This window comes from Heterocephalus glaber, unplaced genomic scaffold (assembly GCF_053883595.1).
Source record: "Heterocephalus glaber isolate CG9 unplaced genomic scaffold, H.glaber_assembly_v1.0 deba00001497, whole genome shotgun sequence".
NCBI lineage: Eukaryota > Metazoa > Chordata > Mammalia > Rodentia > Bathyergidae > Heterocephalus > Heterocephalus glaber.
In genome coordinates this window covers 36,937,112-36,950,809 of record NW_028258320.1, presented here as the reverse complement: position 1 = coordinate 36,950,809, position 13,698 = coordinate 36,937,112, and the positions used below count along the sequence as shown (strand labels likewise).

Sequence of the window (13,698 nt, the reverse complement as noted above, 5' to 3'; positions counted from 1 at the left end):
AAGTTATGTGTTGAAATGGAGGAATTGAAGGTTTATTGGTGCTATATCTTCCATTTACTGCTAAAAAAAAATCTTATGGAAGTTAATGAGTTTTATAAATTTAGTAAATGAAGAAAAAATGAAGATTGTAGAGCTGTATTAGAAAGACATCATAGTTTTAGCTATTTCATTCACTCACTTAAAAAACATTAAGGACATATTATTTCCCAGTCATTATATGAAGCAATGATGATAGAGAGTAAGAATTATAATTTGGGGCAGGGTTAGTGATGTATCCCTATAAACTCAGCTGCATGACAGGTTGAGTTGGGAAGATCATGAGTTTGAGGCAAACCATGTTTAGCAGGACAACTACAGATGATTACTGTAGTCTCAAATCAAGACCTTGTTTTGACCTCTATCATAGTTTTGTTATTGCATATAGGTATCATCAGCTTAGAAGAGAAGCAATAGTAGAAAACCGAGTTGGTCCTCATTTTTCAAAAAGTACTGACTGGAAATTGTTCTGGTTTTAGGCACTAAAACAAAGAGAAGCAATCTTGAAGCTCATTTTGAAAAATGAAAATGTAAGTAGAAAATTACAATTTTTTCCATAAACATATGTTTATGTTCATAGAATCATTTTAGAGAGAATGAAGAAGGAATCTGAGAGTAATGTAGCTTTGAATTTGACCTAAATTATTATAAAATTCTTGGCTGCTCATTTAACTCAATAACTATGATTCATTTGAACTAGCTAAGTGATTTGTGTGTTTTTAAAGAGCTATATGTTTTGTATCTATAGATTAAAATACTCTTGATATTTTTCAGACCAGTTTATTCTTAAGAATGCTAATTTTTTGTAAAAAAGTGGATCTTTTGTATTTATTTTTTGTTTTTACTTAATTGCAGTGTTTTTATTGTTGGAATTTAGATTTAAGAACAAAAAATAAAAATCTTCAGTAGCTTTTGTGTTTAGAGGTTTTTTAAAAAATAGATAATCTAGCCACATGTTTCAAGCTTTAAAATATGTATATTAGCCGGGGATTTAGCTTAGTGGTTCCAGGGCCTGCCTCGAAAGCACAAGGTCCAGAGTTTGATCCCCGGTACCCAAAAAAAAAAAAAAAAAAACCAAATTAAAAAAAAAATACATGTATTAAATAGTGTGCAGGGAAAAGGGTCTTCATTCCCTACATTTCTTTACTTTTTCAGATGACATATGCCTATATAAGCAAATTAGAACATATCGTTATTTCTATCTCCTTTTTTTCATATAAGCATGCACATTATTCTATCTTGATTTTTTCACTTATTTTTGTAATCTTTCCATATTACAATATAGTTTCCTTATTTTATTCTTTCCCTGCACTCCATCGTATCCCTTTGTGTGGATATACTGTAACTCATTAAAATTACATTTTGCCTTTTGATTGAAAATTTGGTAACTGCTTTCAGAAAGCCATTATATAGTTGTAGTGCTGTTTAGATAGGACACTTAATTGGTAAACCTATAATAAGGCTAGACATCAGCAAGAGAAAAAATAAGGTAAGTTAACAAATGCTTTTGAATTAGAATGACTGTAGTATAGCTAGAAATTTAACTACTATTAAGAGGTAGTTGACAATTTTACGGAAACTTCAGGTTAAACAATATATAATTTAATTTTTAAAAATTTAATGGATTGTATTGCTTAACTTGAAGTTAATAACGTTTTTGAACCACGCATGTAGTCTAGTATAGATGTAGATAATACAGAGAATTTACATGTAGACAATGAGTATAAACTTTTAAGTTCTTTATCTCACCTCATTTAAACTTAAGAAATTACTCATGTCTATTTTTTTTTTTTCCTGGTACTGGGGATCAAACTCAGGACCTTGCGCTTGTGAGGCAAGTGCAGTACCACTGAGCTAAATCCCCAGCCCTCATCATGTCTATTTTAAACCTTGGTTTTAGTGTTCTTTTTTTCTTTTAAATAGTTGTTTTTAGATATTATTTTAGACTTTGTCATGAGTAAAGGAAATTTTTAGCATTCTGTTTCTTCATGGAAGCACAAAGGATTATTAGTCTCTGATCAGCTTTATAATCCAAAATATAAATCCTCTGGGTAATTGCTGACATTAATATCTTATTCCCACTAGATAGTATTTGTATGCTGAAGACGTATTGCTTCTTCAATAACATTTGAAAGAAACTTATTTAATTTTGTTAAAAGATGCCTCACATCGGTAGCACACGTTTAATAAGTGAGCCCCATCATGCTTATACATTATTGAGCAGAACAAGGGTTTGTTGATAAAAAATAAACTACCAGGGCTGGGGATTTAGCTCAGTGGTTTCGCCGCCTGCTGCGCAAGCTCAAGGGCCCAAGTTCCATCCCCAATACCAAAAAAAAAAGGAAAAAGAAACTACCAGATTTTTATGTCTTATGAGTTTTTCTTCTCTAAAGAAAATATTGATGCTTTTGAAGTGATCCTGCATTCTACACTTTTAAATTGTTTATTGATAGACTTGTTTATCATGATTTGCTTCTTTAAAAAAGATAGGGTAAGCTGGGTATGATGCAGGGGGGGGAGTGCTTGAGCCTAGGAGTTTAAGGCCAGCTTGGACAGCATAGAGTATTTTGTCTTTTAAAAAGGATAGTCTTGGAGCTGGGGATTTAGCTCAGTGGTGCTGCTGCCTGCCTCTCAAGCTCAAGGCCCTGAGTTCGATCCCCAGTACCAAGAAAAGAAAAAAAAGAGTACTTTTGGCTTAAAGGTTTTGCTTTTTTGTGTGTGTGTATGGTATGGAGGATTGAACATAGGGCCTTTGTGTTGAGCTTTATCCCCAGACTGCTGTTTGTTTGTTTGTTTATAAAATTTGAGATAGGGTCTCACTAAATTGTCCAGGTTGGGTTCGAATTTACTAATCCTCCAGCCTCAACCTCCCAGAATGCTGAGATTACATGTGTGTGACACACCATTGAAGTTTTAACTATAAAGAGAATTACCACTAATAAAATTTATACCAGATAAATGTATCATGTCTGACTCTAAGTAAAAAAGTAGCTTTTTTTTTTTCTTAAAACATCGCGGAGATTAGATATTTTGTATGACATACTGGAAATAGTTAGCAAGCATGGGCTTTGGAGGCAGACCTGAGGATCTCCCACATTCTGGCTTGACTATTCCCTGCAGTGTGTCCTCAGCCAAATATTGTTTAGCATCTTTCTGCCCCATTTTTCTCATTTGAAAAATAGCCAGCAAACTCAAGGAATCATTTTGAGAATTTAGCAAAATTATATATATGAACTTCTTAGGATATCACAAATGTTAGCAGATGTACAGTCAATATATAATAATGAATAACTGCATATAAATAAATGCTGTTCTTGGGTTACGGGAATAACTTAGTGGTACAGTACCTGCCTAGCATGTGGGAGGCTCTGAGTTCCATTCCTAGCCCTGCAAATAAAGAAAAGAAAGAATGCTGTTCTTTCAAGATATTTTAGAAGTTTATTTCACAAATATCTAATGTGTATTATCTAACAAGAAAATGGCCTACTTTTTGAGTGCTTTCTTTGAGTACCAAGCACTGTGGTGAGTTACACATTGTTCTGTTTACACTTCAGTTTTCTAAGGAATGCATTGTAGTCCTATTTTACAGTTGAGGAAGCAGAGAATTTATACAGTAACTTGCTCAGGATCACACAGAGAAGTGACTGGAATTTTCTTTCACTTCTTATACTTGGTTTGGTGTGTATAACTGGTTAGGATATAATAGGGTAAATGTGTTGATCATTTGAGGGAGAAGGACTGATTTTTACCACCTTACAGCATAATTTGGAAAGTCTTTTAAAGTAGTTTTTTAAGTTTATGAGATATTTCAAATGTATAAACAACTAGTCTTCTATTTTGTACCCAGATTTAACAGGTTACTTTTAACATGTTACGATATTTGCTTCATATGTTTTTAAAAATTATTATTATTTTTTTTTTTGCTTCATGTTTTTTTTTTAAAGTATAACCTTAATGACCAAATGTAACAACCTCTTTTTACCTGTACCCCATCAACACCTAACCTGCTGTCTAGAAGTTGATAGTGTATATCAGCTCCATAAGTATGTGTGGACAGAAACTATATAGTGGTACCTTTGTTCACAAACTTGATTCTTTCCATGATTCTGGTCACAAACTGAGTTGGATGAGAACTAAATCAAATTCAGTGAATAAGTTCAATGTTAACCTTATGGGAAAATTTGATTCAGTTCTTGTCCAGTTCGGTTTGCACCCAGAATTGTAGAGAGAATTGAGTTCATGTACGAATGTGTAGGCTGTTTCTGTTTTTTTATTATTATAAACACTAGAGAAATTACATATTCAGATCTACAAGTGTAAAGACCTCCTCAGACACCAAAAAGTAAAAACTACAAAGAAAAGAGAATAGACAAACATGATTATAATCAGACTTAAAGTTTCTCTGTGACAACATGTAAGATAAACAAAATGAAAAAACAAGCTATTGGGGAAACATTTGCAATCCTATGAACAACAAAGGACTAACATCCAAATTATATATAGAATTCCTGTAATGAGTAGTCAAGGTTTACATGTATACATTAGATTGCAGTGCTAATGGTAATTAGCCTTAAGAACTTGTTTAATGTATCAGTATTTGAAACATGTTAAAAATAATTGCCCAGTATCCTGGATTTATCCATTTTTCTACGTAATTATAAGTTTCAAGACCATGATGTTAGGTGTATACAGGTATAGAGTTTTTAAAAACTCTAGTGAATTACTCTTTATCATTATGTAATGACTTATCTTCCTAATTGTGCATTTGAGTAAAAAATTTTTGAACTGATGTAACCGGATGCATTTTCTTTCTTTCAGCTACTATTTGCCTTGTACCTTTTACTTTTGACTTTTTTTTAAATAGTACTGGGGGTAAAACCTAGGAAGAATCTGTTTCTAAACTACATTCCCAGCCCTTCCTATTTTTATTTGGAGACAGACTCTCTCTAAGTTGCTTATATTTGTGGTGCTCCTGCCTCAGCCTCCTGAGTAGCTGGGATGACAGGCATGCACTTGGTGTCAACATTTTTTCTTTCAAATGTAGCACAAAACGTTTTTCTTTAGCAAAGGTGTAATTATTCAAATCTCAGATGGGTACATTTTAAAATTTTTATGTATCTTGTCTTTGACTAGCTTAGTTTAGTTTACTTGCATTTGTAACGGTTACCAATAACTTTGGACTCATTCTTATTTCAGCACTTTCCATGTAACATGCCTTTTCTTGGCTTTCTACTCCTACTCTCATGTTCCATGTTCAATATTATGACTCTTATATTTCTTACTCCCTTTTCAGTCTTCCTCTATGGATTTCAAAGTCACATATTTTCTTGCTATTCTTTAGTGGTACTCCTAATACTTTTTGACATGTATATGTAAAGTCTAATAGTATCTTTGCCCTCTTTTCAGTGGTATAATTTTAAGACCTTAGAATATCTTAACTGTAGATGCCTCCTGCATCTTACATGCTCTTATAAGCCAGAATTTTGGTTCTGCTTTATTTTTATATCCCAAATTAAATGATTATTAATTGTAAAGATTGTTTAGATTTATCTGTATTTTTATGGTCTTATTTGTTTTTTTGTTGCTACTTTCACAGTCCTGTCTTCTTATTTAGTTCTTTTTATCTTTTTTTTTTTTTTTTGTACCAGGGATCAAGTTTGGGACCTTGCGCTTGAGAGGCAGGCGCCAGAACTACTGAGCTAAATCCCTGGACCAAAACCGGACTCTTTTTTTTTTGGTACCGGGGATCAAACTCAGGTCCTCGCGCTTGCACAGCAGGCTGCGAAACCACTGTTCAGTTCCTTTTATCAAAGTATGTGCTTTCTTTTCATTTGACTCTCACATTTAAGAATGAGAGCCCTGTCATTTGAGGTCATAGTTGTAGAGCTGGCAGTATACCTCATGTGTTGTACTTCCAAGTCCCTTGACCTTATGTAGAATTGCTGTTTTATTTAAACATGGGTCTTTTCCAATTATAGATGGGAATTTAATAACTAATAAATACAGCATTTCACATCATTGGGAGAAATCAGTGGTGGTGAACCTTTTAGAGACGAGTCCCCAAACTGCAACCCAAAACCTATTTTATTTATCACAGAGTGCCAACACTGCAATTAAACTTGAACACCGAGGCTTTAGTTCAGAAAAAGAACTCCTAATTGACATCTTTTATCTTAAAAATAATATGTGTGTCTTAGGCTTGCCACCACTGGGGAAAATAAATGTTCTTATGAAAAGTGGTTAGCTGTCCTCGGGAAACCACAGTTGGACTTTTACTACACTGTAACCTGGTAACCTTCCCAGGTCTTGTGATTCTTACCAGAAAATGACAGTGCTTACCTGACAGGATTAAATGAGCGAATGAGACATAAAGATCATTTACTAGGTGGTAGTCATAAGTATATTTTTCTTGCTCATTTCTTTTCTCAGTTTTTAAATAAGCTTAGTATAATGATTTTATTCTTCCGTGCCTGTTACTTGCTTTGACTTAACTGGCTTGACTATAAGCTTAGGTTGGGGAACAAAACTATAAATATGAAATTAGTGTTGAGGTGGCAGAATATTAAAGCATTACATTTCAAAGGAATAGTAGATGAAGTTTTTTTGTTTTATTTTGTTTGTAATGGAGTCTGGACTTAATGATACAGGCTATTTGCCAAATATGTTGAATATATTATAGAAACATATCAACTCAATACCTTCCTAAGAGGTACCAAAGTTAATCCAACAACATTTGAATGTCTGTTCTGCCCCATCACTTTACAGTATATCCAGTGAGACTTCTATTTTAGTCATCATACAAAAAATGAATATTAGATTTCAAATATGTAAGCTTTTATGGTTAACAAAAACTTCTGGAGACCGAAAACACTTTTTAATGTTTCACTTTCCACGCATTACAATATGCTTTAAATTTCTTTAAGAGAGAAATTTCTTTGCAGTATATTTTTTGTGGGTTTTTTTTTTTTTGGTACCGGGGATTGAACTCGAGTCCTTGCGCTTGTGCAGCAGGCGACAAAACCACTGAACTAAATCCCCAGCCCATGTGTTCCATGTGTTGTTGTTGTTTTTAAGCATGTTTCATATTTGTTTAAGGTGGACAGGCATGTAGACCTGCTAGAAGTTGCTCAAGAAACTGATGGGTTTTCAGGAAGTGATCTGAAAGAAATGTGTCGAGATGCTGCCCTCCTCTGTGTCAGGGAATATGTTAATTCTACATCAGAAGAAAGGTATGTGGACTTAGACTTGATTTCTAATATTATCAAGTCTTTTAGAATTTATAGGTTAGCTTTCTTTTTGTAGTTGTTCTATTTTACTTTATAATGACAGCTCTGCTTAAAGGAGGAAAATATAAATTTGAATTAGCAAACCCTCTTCTTTATTGCCATTTTTCTAAAGGGGAGCTCTGAAAATGAAGAGAAGGACTGTGGGGAGATTCTAGAATGAAAGGGACTAAAAGCTGAATTTCTATGGGTGATCTGTGGAATGAGTCATAGAAAACTGATGGAAACCTGGGCTTGCCCACCTGTTATGAAAGCAGGGTTCTCTAGCATCCCTAGATTACTTCTCCATTGTAAATTCCGTTATGTATAGAAGTGAGTGACTTGTCTTCTAGAAATTTCATATTTAAATGAAGGGGATGTGGGGCTGCTAAGGACTAGGCCTCAACTTTAAAAATAATATATTTACGCCGGGGATTTAGCTCAGTGGTTCCAGCGCCTGCCTCACAAGCGCAAGGATCCGAGTTCGATCTCCGGTATCAAAAAAAAAAAAATAATAATAATGTATTTACTAAACAAACCATTTGTCACTAATGCAAAATTTACATGAAACCAATTTCAAAGTATGGTGAGCTTGAGAAGTCTATTTTGTACCATCTTTATTCCAGCCAAAATATTAGTAGACTGGAATAATTCAACCTTGATAAACTTTGTCCTCACGTAAGTCTCCCAAAAGGCTACTTGCTGTAGATCAGTACTACACTGCATTTTTTTTCAGAATATCAAGAATATCAATTATCGGAATATCAGAATATCAATTAATAACAAAGAGTTTCTGTAACTCTTGGGAAAAACTGTATATTTGGGGGAATTGTGTTGAATGAGTTCTCTCTAACTCTTGCCCCTGTGTGTCTTAGTCTTCCTTCCTGAACTTCCTGATGTTTTTACTCCAAGAGCACTTTATTTGCCTGTGGTATTCTTATATTTAATTACAGTGGCAAGTGCTTCCAAAACACTTTTTTTTTTTGGTACCAGGGATCGAACTCGGGTCCTTGAGCTTGCGAGGCAGGTGGCAGAACCACTAAGCTAAATCCCCGGCCCCCTAAAAAACTTTTAAAAAATGTGTGTGTGTGTGTGTGTGTATATATATATATATATATATAGAGAGAGAGAGAGAGAGAGAGAGAGAGAGAGAGAGAGAGAGAGAGAGCAAGAGAATGGTTTGCATTAAAGCTACCCTGTCACTGAGTAGCTATGTATGCAGTGGTCCTGGTCCCGTTGCTAGTGCTCCTGAAATTCATTGAGAATGCTTTTGATCTCTGCAGCTGTTTAGTTTCCTACTTCTTAGCAATCAGTGCTTAAAAATCTCTTATGGCTTTTATATATGTAGATAATTCCTTGAAGAATTTGTTTGAAGTGTTAATTGTGGTTGTCTTTGAGGTCTTGAATGAGAGGAGACTTTATTGATATATTCTTTTATATAGTTGAAGATAAATTTATTTTTACCACATACATTTTTTTAATCCTGATAAAATATTTTAGGGAGATGTGTTCTAAAATTATTTAAATACTTGGTGGTTTTGTTTGTGTTTTAGACATGATGAAGATGAAATCCGGCCTGTGCAACAGCAAGACCTGCATCGGGCAATTGAAAAGATGAAGAAATCAAAGGATGCAGCATTTCAGAATGTTTTAACACATGTGTGTTTAGATTAAGAGTAAAGATCATTTGTATAGTTCAGTGATCTAGTTTGTTGTGCCCTCTTATCAGTTAGCAGAAGTAGAGTGGAAGGAGTATTCTTAAAAGAGTGAGAGTGTCCTATGTTTATGGTTTTATACTCTGAATTCTAAGTTATTGAGATATAGTTATATAAGTGGTATTACTACTTGTCAAAAATCATGAAGAGGAACAATTTAATCTAGCCCAAGTGTGGGTGCTTGTGTTTGACCTCTTTAGCCATATGTTGTCACAGCCTTATAGAATCTAAGCTGGTCTTAAAGGAATAAATGACTTGTTCAGTCATTGGTGAGAAGTGGGGATGTGGTGAGGTGCTGGTTCTAGACATGTGTGTCTGTGTATGTATGTGTGTACATTAAGTGTATATTGCCCACACATTTTTTTATTGACATTCTGTAGATATGTTTGAATACAGAAACCTTTTTTTACCCCAACCACTGAATGCAAAACTACCAAATAGTATATAGCAAAACTACAATTTAAGGTTGTATCGTAACAGGTACAGTGATTCAGCCATTTCTAGTTGTCATTTGTTTTAGCCTTTTCTAAGTTGAGTGTTTTTCAGTCTGCAATTGATTAGTTGAATCAGGGACATCTGAATATATATGTGGCTTAATTATAATGGTTATAAGTATAATCACATAAAAATACTTGTTTAGGCAGATGTGTGACCAGCGCTGATTTCACCTCCTTCTGCAAGCACATTAAGAAGACTTTTTAAACGATGTTATATTGATTTACATGAAGGTGGATTGAAAGCCTTTTAAAAGAATGGGTTTGAAAAACTTCACCTTTTAAGATGTGTACATGACTGTCTTTCCTTCTTTTAATTTAATAGTTCTGTTGTAACCATGTCTTTAAAATGCCATTGAAAGTTATATGTTTTGTAAATTATGGTCAAATATAATTTGGTCACCAAAAATTAAATAATAATTTAAGTACCTGTTACTAAATGTACTAAAAATACTCATTTTGTAACTTTAATTTAAAAAAATGTTCTCAGCTTATTATAAATTGTGACCTCTTTAAGTACAAAAGTACAGATCAAAATTCACATATGTGTAGTCATTTGATGTTATGTGTTCTACATATGAAACATTGTCTTGTTTCAAATTCTACTATCCAGAATTGTGTTACAGGCACCTAAACACACAGCATGAGGAAAATGGCACAACACAATCTTAAGGTGCCTTCTGAATCATCAGAAATACTGTTTCAGATGCTTTCATTTTTGTTATATTTATTTGAAAACTCCATCTTTGTTCATGAGTTATTGTATTAACTTAGTTTCTCTAAAAATGCTTCTCACAGAAACCTATTGGATAGTTTATTCATTCACTTGTACTTTGATGGGGGAGAGTTTACAGGACAATACTTTGCATAGCAAAAAGCAAGTTATGAAGGGTGAAGATGATGAAAAAATGAATGCAAAATACAAGATACCAAAAATTTAAAAATTGTCCCATTTCTAATAATTATACTACTATTTTATAAATTTATAATAAAAGGGGTCCTACTTTGTTAATTTTTCCCCACTTAATCTGTGGTCTTTTTAGTTAAATTTTAGGGGTTTCAGGTTTAAAAAACTTGTATTTGGACAGTTTATTTTGCATACATTTTAGTATCTAATCACATATTCTGATTTAATACAAATTTCAGGGGCCGGAGACTTAGCTCAGTGGTGTCACCACCTGCCTCGCAAGCTCAAAATCCCAAGTTCAATCCCTGGTACCAAAAAACAAAAACACATTTCAGTAATTGTTTAATTTTAATCTGATAGCTAGTTGATTAGAAGTGGTAATGTATCCCTCCTTGTGTCCTTTCTTTTTATCTTATATTCAATTCAGAATGTCCAGTTGTAGCTACTGAATGTGTCATGGTTTTAATCATCAAATGAAGGTAGAGAAATAACCCAACCCCAACATCCAGGACTTATCTAGACATGTTAAGGCTGTAAAGTAAATGAGAAAACTATTTTTCTATGATTTTAAATAACTTTTAAAGTTATATAATATCTATCCTTATATTTTAGACGTACCTACATGTCTGAAGTTAGATCCTAGGTTCCAAAACATTTCACTTTTGGTAACACTTTAAATGTATTGCCTCTAGAATCAGACTTCTGAGTTTAACTCCACTCTCCCCATTAATTAACTGTGTCCTTGGACTAGTTGCCTTGTTTAGTTTATTTGAGGGTGGGTCTCACTATGTTGCCTACACTGGACTTAAACACTTGGACTCAAGCAATCCTCCTGCTTTAGCCCTCTGAGCAGCTAGGACAATAGGTGCATGCCATCATACCTGACTAGTCAACATATTTCAGCCTGTTGCTCATCTATAAATGGGGCGATACAACACCCGCCTTAGAGCGTGGGACAGTGAGATTATGTAAGGCACTTGGTGCAGTGCCTATCACAGAGGCACTGCTCCAATGATAGCTATCGTATTATTAATGGTATTACTTTTCCATGCTGATGTGCATATCCTATTGGGCAGGTTCAGTCTTTAAGCATTTCCATGCTTAAATATTTTCTATCATCCCTCTGCCTGCAGTCTAGGTATTGAGATTAAAAGGATCACCTGTGTGCCCTAAACGGAAGATTTCTGATGTCTGGTGTCTCATGAGATTCCTGTGCCATTTTAGTCAGAAATTAGAGATCAATATTTGAATCAATTTCAGTATTGCCTTTATTATTTCTTTTCTGTGTTGTCTAGCCCCCTCCCCTGCAGATAGACTCACTTCATCTGTAGAGGGGCTGGAATAACCTAAGTATTCTGTATGGACCATAATAATCTAACATTATTTAGAGTCTGTCACAGGCCTGAAACTAGATGAGGATGTCTCAATCCTTGATGGGTAAAAATGATAGCAGCATCTCACTGGAAGGAATTTTTTTTTCCCACTAGAATCGTGTTGTTTATGGACAAGTGATACAGCTTTCTTCTGCATAAAGAAAATAAACTGAATAATATACATTTTATAATTTTCTTTTTAGCTTCTCTTTTACTCTGCATAACTAAAACTCCAGCACCAATGAGGTGCCTCAAAGCTATAGAATCCATTCACCTAGAACTAAAAAATATTCATAAGCTTTCATTGTTAAATTTATCACTTTAGTCAGCATAAAGTCCTGTAATTTTTTTAAAAGTTAAAGTTCTCTATATATGTAGAAAAAAATTCTTTTTTTTTTTTTTTTTTGAGACAGGGGTCTCACTGTAGTTCAGGCTGGCCTTAAACTCACTATATAGCCAGACTGACCTCAAACTCGTGGCAATCTTCCTTAGCCTCCTGAGTGCTTGGATTACAGGGATGCATTACCATGCCTGGCTCAGAAAAAACATTATGTCCCAGTGATGTTTGTGAAATGTATTCAGGAGAACTTGAACCAGATGAAATATGGTCTCCTGACTAACACAGACATCATATGCACACAAGATCAAACCTAAGAGAAAACATTTTAGCAGTGTGAGTAAAAACAAGACATCCTAGTAACATTGGCATAAACTTGCTACTGTTTGAGTTAATGACCCATAAGAGTCTTGTGAGTAAATCACTGAAGCAGGAATATTTTTTTGTGATTGTCTTAATATTTACATAAACGTGTCTGAGAATTCTTACATACTGTAGTACGTTCTGTGCATTGAAATCAATTCTAGTAAATGTTAGTGCTGGATGCAGATATATTGAGAGCAGAGTTTTAAAATGAAAGCCAAAACATTCAAGTAATCACTGACATGCATACTTGGAACTGAGACTAGAACACAGCAGTGCATATACCACCTTCTTCTGAGAATGCATTGATTCCAGAAATAAGTTGCTCAGAAATGGCTGTATCATCTAGTAAAGCAAAGCCTTTTGCAGGCCTGCCTGAGGAGGATGACGGTCATAAATTTAAAAAGAATACTAATTATAATTCTGTTGAAAGCAATCAATTCTAGCTGACCAGAGAAATAGATTTTATTTGAAAGTATGGGGAACTTACGAAATCAAAGGGACACTAAAGAACCAGACTAAGGATAAAAACTTGGAAAGTTCCAGAAAGTTTTAATTAATATGTTTGCTTTTTTTGTTGTTGTTTTGTTTTTGTTTTTGTTTGGTACCAGGGATCGAACTCAGGACCTTGTGCTTGCCAGGCAGGCGCAGCGCCACTGAGCTACATACCCGGGGCCAATAGGCTTGCTCTTTTTCTGCTAGATTAAATGAACTGTTTAGAGTGCCCTTTAAAAGGAAAAGGAGCCTCCAGGAACTCCACTCATTTAAATGGTTTGAGAGCAGCAAGTAGACGGTGTGATCAAGAAGTATAAAGAATGCTGCTGTCCAATGCCATCCAGTGGAAGGGCAGGCATCTTCAATTTGAAAAGCAGTGTGTTGAACCTTAGTAACAGTATGTGACAAGTTTCAACTTGTTTGGTTGTGAGCTACAGGTGTAGAAGGTGTGTTTTAAAGTGTACCATAAAATGTCAGGCATGGTGGCATAATGTAATTGGGCACACAATGTAATCACACACCTATAATTCTGCACTTGGTAAGCTGAAGCAGGAGAACTACTGGCCAAGTTTGAGGCCAGCTTGGACTACATAGTAAGTTTAAGGCCACACTAAACTACATAGTGAGACCCTGTTTCAATAGATCATGGAGCACAACACATTTCGTTGGGGTTGTGTGATTGTATGGCTTCATTTTCCAGCTTTTTAAGAAGTGTC

The 13,698-nt window shown here is 34.5% G+C and overlaps 1 protein-coding gene across 1 annotated transcript in view; it reads left to right on the top strand.

The window, feature by feature from the left end:
• Atad1 (ATPase family AAA domain containing 1) overlaps positions 1 to 11,978 on the top strand; it is a 49,601-nt gene extending 37,623 nt beyond the window's left edge. The window contains exons 8-10 of the mRNA XM_004858344.4: positions 516 to 566; positions 7,132 to 7,265; positions 8,852 to 11,978. Coding sequence (XP_004858401.1) covers positions 516 to 566; positions 7,132 to 7,265; positions 8,852 to 8,972 — 306 coding nt within the window. The 3' untranslated portion in view covers positions 8,973 to 11,978. The remainder of the gene's footprint in view (positions 1 to 515; positions 567 to 7,131; positions 7,266 to 8,851) is intronic.
• Positions 11,979 to 13,698: the final 1,720 nt, after the last annotated feature.